The following is a 12,294-nucleotide window of genomic DNA, read 5'->3' as shown; positions in this document are numbered from 1 at the left end:
AAAGATTTACATTTTATTTATATATTTTCAACAATCACAAATAATTTTAGATCCACAAACTGGGGGAGGCTACAGGTGCTGCAACAGACCTCTGAAAACAGAAAAGCACTTTTTAAACTTAACTGAAGCAAAAGGAAACTTAAAAGCAGAGAGAGAACGGATCTAGTTTCATCTCATGTTAAAGCACAAACAGCGTTTTAAAGATAACGGCCGCGTGGTTCAGGCCGGCCGTGTCTGGAGACGGGATCGTATCGGAAAATAAAAACACCTGCTGCCTGACTCAGCAGGTTTTGAGCGGCATCCGGCCAACTGTGATGTCATCTGTCCGATTATGAGTTGAATCACGATAATGAAGCTTGAATATCAAATTTTAAAACAGGATTCAGTCGTGTACTTTATGTCGGAGGAGATACACTACAAAACAAAACATCAGAGGATAATTTTAAAGTTACCCGGCAACCGGCTAATCCTGTTTTGAGAGCCAGCGTAATGATCCAGTCCTGTGATGATCGGGTCAGGAAGTAAACGGATACATTCCCGAAATGGCAGCGGCGACAAGTGGAAGCAAAACACTGAGAAATAACCATTCTGGTTTTAAAAAGGTCACCGTTGTTGAACACCCGCTTTGTTGGGTTGCTGGTGCGTTAAACGTTACATAACACGTGACCATCACACTTAAAGTATGATCTCATAATTTCCATTTGCTTCCCTTGCCATGACAGCCATCGCCACAAGAGAGGAACACTAATGAGCTACAAATCCTTTCGTGAATAAAATTGCAATATCTTTAGAGATAAAAATGTTAACAATCCCCAGAGATTGAAATATTGTATGAAGGTCCACCCTGTGAGTGCACTGCTAGAGAATTATCATCTGATGCGCGGGACCCAAGTTTGTTACATTCTCTTAACTTGTTCATCAGCACTCGGCAGGCTCCATCGTTACCTCGACTACAGAGTCCACAGCGTGTTTGTCAGAGGCTAAAGGTCAAAACCAGAGTGAGTTTCAAAAGGTTCATAATGAGCTAATGATTTCAAAGACTGTCTTTAGGTGAAATGAGGGACATGTGCTTCAGTTGTTGGCAGCGTCCGCCTGCCGAGGCCAGTTCTCCTCCTCGATGCCCGAGTCGTATTCCTCTTCTGTAGACTCCTTGGCCGGGGCTCTGAAATTACAATGGACCCAGTTCAGGTTTCCAACAACACGACAGTGAGCTGGGCTTAAGGCATCTGATCAGTATCAGAACACGAGGGTGGCATTGCCCCGCGGGCGGAGAGATACTGACCGGATATATCTCGGAAGGGATTTTCCTTGGACAATGTCTTTGTTCAGCTCAACAGCAATGATGTCGGATTGTGGCACCTCGAACATGGGCTCCAGGAGGATCTTTTCCTAGAGGAAATGAGGACAAGTTTCATTGTTGTGCTACAGCCACATTTGTGAGTACGATACCCATGGCAACAATCACATACCATGATGGATCTGAGCCCACGAGCTCCAGTTCTCCTCTCCAGAGCCATCCGGGCGATGCCCTTCAGGGCCCCGGCCGTCACGTTGAGTTCACACTGAGGAAGAACAGTCGTTTCACTTCTCAACGTCCAGGCGTTCAGGTACAAGCGCATGCAGAGAACATGTTAACTAACATGTTCTTTCCTGTAGGTCTGATTTTTTAAAAAGGCGTTGCCTTTCAGGTAGATTAGATTAGATATTCCAGTACCAGTGAGACAATAATCTATGGACCAGTAGAAATACTTTGTTGATTTGCCGTTACAATGTAACCTACCAGGAATGTGCCCTTGCAGGCCTTTGACTAGATGACGCTGCATTGTGGCAACAGCTGAGCCGTAGCCCCCCCCCCCTACCGAGTGGTCTCGTTGAATGGGGGGGGGGGGCTTCTGCCCGTCCGAACACGGCTTAACAGTGTGCTGCGGTACCCGCTACACGAGAGTGCTCACCTTGTCCATGCTGAACAGAGCCTGGTACTGAGGCACCACAGCGTTGCGCGGTTCAGTCAAGATTCGGACGAGCATCTCTTCATCCAGGCTGTGCAGCGGCACGATGACCGGAAGGCGGCCGACGAACTCTGGGATCATTCCAAACTCGATCAGGTCTCTGGCCTCGACGAGCTTCAGCAGCCGGTCCTTCTCCTCGATCTCTGCCACGGTGTCCGTCTCGCCGTTGTTGGCCAAGTCTACGGCGACCGCTGCGCGCCGCCCTTGTCTCATGTTGGAGGGAGTCCCAAAACCCAAATACTGAAGAGTCACGAAACAAGAAGATCACATTAGAGGCGGCCATGAAGACAAAGTGGACAGAGTCTGCTGGCGGTCAGAGGCTTTCAATTGACCTTTTCATTCTTTCTTCTGCTGATGATTCTGTCGAGTCCGTTGAAAGCTCCAGAAGCAACAAACAGGATGTTTGTTGTGTCCACCTGAACCGTCTCTCCTCTCAGTTTCCTGGAGTTTTTCTCAGGAACATTGACGACTGTGCCCTCCAAGAGTTTAAGCAAACCCTGGCAGAAAGGAAACGGGAGTAAATGTTAATACACGTTTAGGTCAACCAATATAGGAATATATAGACTTCACCTCGGTTGAATACTGACCTGCTGGACTCCCTCTCCGCCTACATCTCTCAGCTGATGGATTCCGGGCACACTGCCAATTTTATCAACCTCATCCAGGAACACAATACCTGCACAAATATAAACACAGCGCCATGAAGGTCTAAGTTTCACAACAACATCAGACATTTACTTTCTCTAATAAACGTAGCAAGCATGAATGTATCAAATGTTTGCTTCAGATTTCAGCTTGCACGAGACATAATCCACCTTGAATTAAAAAGGTTAAAATGTGAAGAAAACGGCGTCCAGTTGCAAAGCAGCGATAAGTCACCTCCGTAAAAAAATATAACTGATGTTTAATTGTGTTAATCCTTGATTGTTATTTTCTTTTCTTCCTGATAACACACCCAACAAGATCCAGCCAATAAGTATTTGCCCATGTAAGGAATGGAAGTTATGAATGAGATATAAAAGTGCACATTTAAACAGATTGTAGGTGATTAATGCAGTAATTTATGTAAAAGTAAGTTTTCTACAAGGCACTGTTTTATTATGTTTATATTACATCAGAGTTGATGGCAGCAGACAGATTGCTGCTATTAGACGTATTCCTGGAGTCCTCTGCTGCATGTTGGCTGATGGATAGTAACCGCTCTCACCATGATGTCATACTGACTGAATTAGCGTGTGGCGGCTCTTTAAGTCTGTGCCTTTTTATTTGCATCAGACTTGTTTGTGTATTCTGATCATCATCCACATCTCTAGATTTATAACAGCAAACAAACTTCCATAAATTAATAATCGGTACTGTGTGTCTGACAATTTCAGAATGCCTGAATAAAAAAAAGGTGAAAAAAACACACAAGTACACCATTCCTCAAATGACAGCGTGTGAACAGGAAGTCACTGGTCCACCGCTGCCTCGATACATTCGTTTTATTGGGTTCTTGTGTGGCTTTGGTGATTCCCAACTAACCCTTTTAAACAACAGTCTAAAACTAATATTTATATTTAGAGGCAAGCCTCTCTTTTAGGAGGTTGAAATATGTTTTGCTTCAGTGCGTTGCTCCTGTGCTGGTACTCGTGTCTGTTTCTGCCGACGGGGCGCGTGCTAATGGTCATCTACATACACCGACGATGGATTGGTACCTCATACAACCCCAATCCAAAGACTGTCCCCTTTCAGCGAGTCCCTCTGCCCACCTTGTTGTGCCTTCTCCACTGAATAGTTGGCGTCCTGCAGCAGTTTGGCAATAACTGACTCGATGTCTTCTCCCACGTACCCAGCTTGAGTCAGCGTTGTGCAATCGCATATTGCAAATGGAACATCCAGACAACACGCCAGTGTTTGTGCCAACAATGTTTTTCCTGGGAAATTTTTCAAAAACATTTGTATTGACAAGACGGGTCCATATTTACAGATGAACGGCTGACTTAGCGGTGTGAGTCTTAATGATTGGAATGTCACTGTGCAATAGAACAATTTAGGACAATGTTGACACAACACTGACCTGAGCCCGTTGGACCAAGAAGTATGATGTTGCTCTTGTCCAGTTTAATTCCAGTGTGTGCGGAGTCCAGGACCTCCCCGCCCCTCTTCTCCTGAGGTGCCTGCTGGCTCGCCTGTTGCTGCATCGACGCTCCCAGAGCGTTCCCATGAGGACTGATCCCTGCGATCTGCAGCAGTTCTGCAACAACAAGAGAAGTCACAGGGTCAGCGTTGTTGGGACTGAAAAGTAGGAACTATAAAGACTAAATGCCTTCTTTGTGAACTGCAGCTCACTTTACACAAGCCTTTTATTGGTGTATGTATCAAACGGTGCAAAGAAACATTTACATGTGCGGGGTAAACATCTGCATGCCCAAGTCTGTGTGGAGTTACTAAGTGAGGAAGGCTGGATCGGAAAGAGCAAAAGTACAAACGTCCTATTCTTCGGTCAGTCAAAGATTAACAGACATAATCTTAAGAGCTTCAGTTTCTCAGATATTTTTTATGCATGACAGTCGCTGCTCAACTGGATCTGTATGTCCTCAAATATAATGAACTGCATCATCTGCTTTATTGACTGATCATCTGGTGGATTGATTAAGCATCATTTATTTAGGTTGAGTACAACTATAAATAAGTCATTTGAAATATCTGCCTGGAAAAGGCAGAACAAACAGCCGTCTGTACATTTTGGCATTTGTGCAACTCATCAAAGTCAAAGTCAGTTTTATTTGTCAATTTTCCATATGTGCAAACATACAGAATGACAATAAGGACAGAAATTGCAGTGTACGTGTTGTGATTAAGTGGCCTCTGATCAAAACAACAGTAAGGAGGACCAATCACTTACTTGTGAACCTGTACTCATCCTCTCGTCTTCTCATCTCTAGTTCTACAGGAAGAGGATGAAAGTACCCAAATCAATATTATCATTAATCATTACCATTATGACATTATCACTACAGTCCAGTTAGAATATCTATACAGTTGCGAGATGGTTATTGAACAAATGCCAAATAATACAGATTACGATTCAAGACAAGTTGTAAATGAAGGCCACAGCTGCAACCTCTCATCGGTTATTTGTGTAGATTTTATGAGTAAATGACTGGATTACGTTTAGAAAACAAAAGCTATTGTGCACTAAATTTCAGCGCTTCAATGCAACAAACTTCAATTGAAACATTTTTTTTTAGCACTTGCTTGTAAACAAAGTTATTATGAATTATTACTAGTGTAATCTTGTAGAACTGCATCTTTTTAGTGTTTACTTCATCAGGAGCTGAATGAGAACGACATTGTTTTTAGATAGATTTTAATTCCATAATTAATTAAAAAATGTTAAATAGTTGGATGAATCCCAGAATCATATTAAAATCTAAAGAGTGGTATATACAGTAAATTCTATTTTAAATTACAGTTCCTGGGCGTATTTCATTCCACCTCTCCCTCACCATGTTTGCGGTCCGTCTCTGCTCTCGAGTATGAAATGAAAACAAAAAACAGAGCCCAGAAGTCGTTCAAAGCTCAGCACTATATATTTAGAGTAGAACAGATTTGGGCCAAAGACAAAAGATACAGAACATAAACCTTTTGTCAAAGTCACTTCATTGACAAATGAACCATTTCTTTCAAAACTCCCATTCACTTTTTGAAGCACGACATTATTTACCGTCATCAGACTATGATGATGGTCTGGTGTACGGGTGAATTCATTAACAGTGAATTGACTAATCAAAGTGATCTGAGGAAACCAAATCAACATATGCATAACAATAGTTTAGAATAAAGACATTAGAAAGGGCATTTTCAAATGAAAAACAGGGGGGGGAGGAGTTCCACCATTAAGTAATAATAATAATAATTCATTATATTTGTAAAGCGCTTTTCAATGACCCAAAGACGCTGACAGAAAATGCAAAGCAAAAGAACAGACAAGAATGGGCAACATATAGAGACAAAATAGAACAGAACAACAAAACACAGTAGTCAGGGAAAAATAGAAGCAAAGCGGAGGGGGGGGTTTGGGGAAAGGAGGTGGTTAAGGGTAGGGGAGGTCATACGCTCGGGAGAAGAGGTAGGTTTTAAGGCGGGATTTGAAGGTGGTAAGTGAAGGTGAGTCTCTGACAGGCTGGGGGAGGGAGTTCCAGAGACGAGGTGCAACTCGAGAGAAGGCTCGATCACCAAAGTGTTTGAGTTTGGACGGAGGAACAATGAGGGGGGGAGTGGATGAGGATCGGAGGGTTAGGGTAGGGCGATGGAGAAGAAGGAGGTCAGTCAGGTAAGGGGGGGCCAGGCAGTGAAGTGCTTTGTAGGTGAGGAGGAGCACTTTAAAGTTGATGCGGTCTTTGATGGGGAGCCAGTGGAGAGATTGGAGGACAGGAGTGATATGATCACAGAACCGGGTGGTAGTGAGCAGGCGGGCGGCAGAGTTCTGTACCATCTGACAGAGGGAACAAGACCTTGGGACAGTGACTGATTGAAGAGAGCAGTGAGATGGGGGATAAGGGCAGGGAGGCAGGCCTTGGTCAGGGTGGTGGGGAGGGGGTCGAGGGAGCAGGTGGTTGTCTTAGAGGCAGTGATGATATCAGTGATGAGGGCGGAGTCGGCAGGGGAGAAATGAAGTAATATCTACAGACAACAGTGATACTGACCACGAGGTGTTAGTGAGGGCTGTTTTTCCACCTCCACCTGCTGCCGACTCCCAGCGGGGATGTTGTTGTAGATGCGCTTGTAGTGGTTGTACACTGCAACTGCCAACACCTTTTTTGCATAAGACTGGCCAACAACGTACTTGTCGAGGTAAGCATATATCTGGAAAAAAAAAAGTATGCCCACTTCATAACAGGACTATTACAACAGGATGTGTCACATTTCAATGAGAAAGCATACTTTGACTTCCTGATTCAATTTCTCACCTTCTTAGGAGGAGGGGGAGGTTTCTGTGCAAATGCCAGTTTCACTGCCTCCGCAGCAGATTCTGGCTCCTTGTTTAGTCCCTTCTTAGATTCCGTTTCAGACAGAACCACGAAAAAGTGATGACATTTCTCACATTTGACAAACCGTGTTGATGCTACAAAAGAATAAACACACAACGCAAAGAAACATTTCACAACCAGGTTGACATTTTTTCAAGATTGCATATCATTAAGCCAACTCACTTAAACATACTACAAACAGGTGGCTCATATGGCTGAAGTGGAAAAATGGCCAAAAAGGTTCTACTGCTGGTCCGAACCTACAGGGAAACTTGCTGAATTATCAACAGGATAAGTGAGAGAAAACTAATTGCTGTTCACATGCTGCCGAGCATTGCCCGTGGTACATTTATTATCAACACATTTTAATTAATTCTTTCTTCAACATGAACTTTGATTTGAAACCTAGCAGGCCATGGCCAAGCTGCACTGACACAGCTAAATGATATTTGGTTACTGGTTATAGTGAAGTTACAGCACATTGCTGCTCGTATGCATCAGCTTATTGTCTCATATGACGTGGTTCAACAGTCACAGACAGGCCTAGACGGAGCCTTGGTCGATCTAGACTGACCAGTTTCCAATGCCATGAAGTTTCAAAACAAACCAGAAACCCTGGAGCTGAAGGAGGAGGTGTCTTACTTTGTTTGAGACAAATCGGTTGCGGCTGCACTTCCCCTGTTTATTATTTCAGCCAGTGCACAACTCATCGACTCCCTTGATTTTTCTCCACCTCCATGTTGTATTCAACAATTATTGAAGAAAAAAATAATGCAGGATATACCCTGTAAGATGCCTTGTTTCCATAATCATAAAAAAGAACATCTCATAATTTGTGCTCTTCATTACTTTCGCATTGAAAATGCCGGAAGGTTATGTTTTGATCGCCGTGTATTTATTTATTTATTTGTATGAGTGTTATTCGCAAAACTCAAAAAGTATTGAACCGAATCGCATGAAATTTGGTGGGATGGTCGTTTATTATCCGGGGACCAGTTGATTAGATTTTGGGATCGATCGGGTCAAAGGTCATGAACAGGTCAAAATCTTTCGCAGAACTCAAAAAGTATTGAACCGAATCGCATGAAATTTGGTGGGATGATTGTTTATTATCCGGGGACCAGTTGACTAGATTTTGGGATCGATCGGGTCAAAGGTCAAGGTCATGGAAAGGTCAAAATGTTCTTGAATCGCATGAAATTTGGTGGGATGATTGGTTATTATCCGGGGACCATTTGATTAGATTTTGGGATCAATCGGGTCAATGTCATGGAAAGGTCAAACTCTTTTTTTACCATAGCACGATACATTTTTGTCCAATTGGCATGCAACTAATGCCAAAATGTTCATAATTCAATGCCCAATCTTGTGATATGCGAAGGTATGCGCTCTACCGAGTGCCCATTCTAGTTCTCTTTTGTTTCTTTCGAGAGTATTTTTGTTTGCAAACTCAAAACATTGGTGATATACTCCTCCCCTTTCACACCTACTCATCTTGATTTCTACATAAACTTTGCGCCTAAAATTCCCATCAGATCAAATGTCTTGGTAAATCTGGTTGTCGAATATTAATAAGGTTACTCACATACAAAGGTCTCTACATGTGTGCAGGGATCTCCACATTTAGGGCAACGTAGCTGGCTTCCCCCCTTGCCTGATCCTCCAGAGCCAGAATGTCTCTTCCCCTCACTGAGGCTTTTCTGTGTAAAAACATCAGCGTCAGCACATTTTTTATTACATACCAACCCTTCCATTTACAGAGTAGTGGGTAACACTACAGTGGAAAAGAGCTACAAATTAGATTTCTCCTCCAAGAGATTACCTTCCCACTATCGCTTCCACTGTCCTTAGTTGTCCCATCTTTAACGGCATAGCAGACAGCCGCCTCTGAAAACGACCTCACCCGTACCCTCGGGGGTAAATAATTTCCCCGAGAGCCCTGACGACTCAGCGAAAACAACTGGATCCGGGAGCAGGACAATCCTGAAAACACAACATTATTTACTGTAGCAAAAAAACAATTTTTTGTTAACATACATTTCAAATGAATGCTAATGGCATTTTAAATGATGTGATGACCGATACAACACATATTGCCCTAACTGCTCCCATTTGTCATGCTAGAGCTGATCAAGCCATTGGCAAATCTAAAGAAAATGTAGCTGCAAGTATTTATATAAACATACCAACACTCGTTTTTTAGGTTAACATATAAAAAAAATGTCTAGTTCCAGCTTCTCCAATGTGATAATTTCCTTTGTCATATACAGCATAGTAATAAACAGAATATATTTGGGCTTTGGCCCACCAACATCGGCTCTGCCATACTATGATGGGCATTTTTCACAATTGTATTATACTTGAAAGAGTATAATACAAATTGTATTATACTCTTTCAAGTATAATAGAATTGTGAAAAATTTTATTATACTTGAAAGAGTACTAAATACATTGGTAATCAAGTAAATGATCGACAGATTAATTCATGATACAAATAATTGTTAGTTGCCCCCCTACATGCATCGTTGGGGACAGATAACTTAATTAGTTATCAACACATCAGATGAGTAAACAAAGCAACATACTGGTCTGTAGTTGATATCAGTTGAACACACACCATATAATCTAGAGCAACAGTTCATGGTCTGGGGCTCCGAGTCCATATTAGGTATACTGCTGTCGCTGAACATGTTGCATTATGCAAGTGTGAAGAGCTTTGGCTGACGTTACACATAAGCTCAGTTCAAGTTATTGTTAACTTAACAATATTTATGATTTCATACACGTGTGTATTATCACTCTTGAAGCTAAATCTCAGCTGTACAACTCTGTGATGCAAGTTAACAACTAACGTAACAGCTTTATTGCAGCCACTAAGACACTTGTACACCTGCAGTTGGCATGAGGTGACGGACCAGCAGCTGTCCGTGTGAGCAGCAGATCTACTTCACAAACAGCGGCGAGTAACGTTCGCACAATGTCCTGCAGCTGTTAGCCAGGTGGGGCAATGTGTACTTTCACTTTCTCACCTCTGTGGGCATTGTTTAGGAACAACCTGGCAGCCGAAGTGCACGGGCAGGACATAACTCTTCGTGTGGCTCAATATCCTGAAAAATAAACATAAAGTCAACACTGTGTCCAGACGAAAGACAGGGGCAGTGTGAATGAGCTGCTAACAAACAACAGCAGCAAACACTGATTGGCTGTTTGGTTTCGTAACTTCAACGTCACTGTTAGCATTAGCAGGTCATTCGCTGGTGAAGGTGGCAACGACAGAGCTGATTGCTGCTGTACGAATACAATTTGTTGAAATTACTCTGTAAATGTAATAATGTGTTGGGTTATCAAGGTCAGACGTCCTGCCATCTAACGGCAGCGAATCGCGGCTAAATAAACAACGTAGCTAGTTGGGCTACATCAATAAGTAGCTCCTCAAACTAGGCCCAAGCCAGAGCTACCTGACGGTTCTGCCAGTTGACATGACAAACACCGACAGACAGACAGACAGACAGACAGACAGGCAGACAGACAGGCAGACAGGCAGAGCTGCGCAGCGGTTTCTATGAGCGGCCTGACACTAACACGAACCGTGAGCTAACCTTAGCAGGCAGACACGCAGCTAAACTCTCAGTCGGATATTTAGAGACAACATGTCCGTTTTACTCACAGGGCTCGATGAAACCAGTCGCGTCTCGACAGCCCCTACTCGGAAAAATAAATAAACAAACAAATTCTCAAAGTCACCAAAGCGTTTCGCCCTGTTGTTTTAGTGAAACGGCTCAGTGTGTCGGACTGATATCGCAACACATACAGCAGTCAGCGTTGTCTTCTCGAGGCCGATATTTCCCAGGTGGGAGACGACCCAAAGTGATGTAACGCTGTTATGCACTAGGTCGGTTACCCAGTTAGCTGCTAGTTAGCTTTCTCTCTGGGTAGCAGGAGGCAACATACGCGATCTGTAATCGGTGTGACGGGCTTAAGCAAGATGGCGGCGTCGCTTTCGTCTATGCAGCTCACACCCATCCCGATGTTTTGAGATCTAACGTTGTCAGCAGCTTCTTCTTCTGTTTAGGCATTATGGCGGATGGCATACAACAAAAGGTGCATTACCGCCACCTACTGCATTGGGATGTGGACCAAAGTTATCTATCCTTGAAACACATTATATATATATATATATATATATGAATAAACCTAACCTATATCCTTCCACCCCATCCTGTTTCTTTTAAATATTGCAGTACCTTTCCTGCTCCCAAGGTTAATGCATCTCCTCTTAATTGTATTTCCTCTACTTCAAGCTTCCTCTTAACCCTTGTGTTGCCTTCGGGTCAATTTGACCCGATTCAATGTTTCACCCTCCTGTCGCCTTTGGGTCAATATGACCCGATTCAATGTTTAACCCTCCTGTTACCTTTATATTTACTAACATATTTTACCCTTGAGGTCAATATGACCCCAGCTATTAAAATCTCCAGAAAATTATTAGAATTAATATTGTTTTCCAAGTTTAAGTGTGAGGTACTTTATGTTTGTTTGTTGACTCCCGAAAGAACACCGACATTAAACATTGAATCGGGTCAAATTGACCCGAAGGCGACAGGAGGGTTAAATATTGAATCGGGTCAAAATGACCCGAAGGCAACACAAGGGTTAAGCCTTTCTGTCTCAACTATGAATTTCTGGCAATAGCAAACGATATGTTGTACATTTTCCACTATATTGCAGGGCTCACATCCTGTTGGGTGTTTATTTATTAATAGCATCGTTTTGTTCAGCCTATTGGGTCCAATCCTCAGTCTGGTTAATATATTGTATTTCTCCAGTGCTTCCTCTGGTTATCCTCCCTTTTCCAACTTCTTTCTGAATAGCATAAAAAAGCCTGCAGCATCCCAACAGCCATTCCTTAATGATCTTTCTTTGATTATTGATTTAGTTTATTCGTTGCTGAATAACATGTCCGTCTTGTTCTGACATTCCAATGTTTGTTTTCCTAATTTTTCGCTTTATTTCCCTTTACTCCTCATTGTGCCGACACCCACATGAATGATACCAAAATACTCAAATGATAAAGTCGGAACAGTGTTTTGTATATTTCATCGATTAAATCCTGCCAGCTATGAGATGTGAATGATTGTAATGATAATATTGCTGAACTGGAATCTGAACAAATGATGGCCTTACTGATCTGAACCCCCTCCACCCACTGCAGTGTTGTTAAAATAGATAATGCTGTATACACCAACAGATGGTCTGATGATCTTCGTTTG

General features: G+C 42.7%; 1 protein-coding gene across 4 annotated transcripts; it reads right to left on the bottom strand.

The window, feature by feature from the left end:
* On the bottom strand, nucleotides 1-11,034 carry clpxb (caseinolytic mitochondrial matrix peptidase chaperone subunit Xb). 4 transcript variants are annotated; one of them, XM_056417268.1, is made up of 16 exons: nucleotides 10,836-11,034; nucleotides 10,692-10,726; nucleotides 10,054-10,131; nucleotides 8,847-9,007; nucleotides 8,610-8,724; nucleotides 6,965-7,119; nucleotides 6,701-6,860; nucleotides 4,897-4,938; nucleotides 4,069-4,245; nucleotides 3,761-3,925; nucleotides 2,597-2,685; nucleotides 2,342-2,506; nucleotides 1,953-2,249; nucleotides 1,470-1,562; nucleotides 1,283-1,389; nucleotides 1-1,162 (listed from the first exon to the last, which is right to left on the bottom strand). In XM_056417268.1, exons 3-16 carry the CDS (start codon nucleotides 10,106-10,108, stop codon nucleotides 1,072-1,074), a joined length of 1,872 nt encoding a protein of 623 aa, XP_056273243.1. In that variant the 5' UTR covers nucleotides 10,109-10,131; nucleotides 10,692-10,726; nucleotides 10,836-11,034; the 3' UTR covers nucleotides 1-1,071. The 4 variants fall into 4 exon arrangements, with proteins under 4 accessions (XP_056273243.1, XP_056273242.1, XP_056273244.1 ...); XM_056417267.1 differs by having other exon boundaries at nucleotides 10,692-11,034; XM_056417269.1 differs by having other exon boundaries at nucleotides 4,897-4,932; nucleotides 10,692-11,034.
* Between the last annotated feature and the right edge of the window lie 1,260 nt (nucleotides 11,035-12,294).

Source organism: Pseudoliparis swirei, chromosome 6 (genome assembly GCF_029220125.1).
Source record: "Pseudoliparis swirei isolate HS2019 ecotype Mariana Trench chromosome 6, NWPU_hadal_v1, whole genome shotgun sequence".
In the NCBI taxonomy this organism is placed as follows: domain Eukaryota; kingdom Metazoa; phylum Chordata; class Actinopteri; order Perciformes; family Liparidae; genus Pseudoliparis; species Pseudoliparis swirei.
The sequence above is the reverse complement of the archived record's forward strand: the minus strand, read 5'-3'. Positions and strand labels throughout refer to the sequence as shown.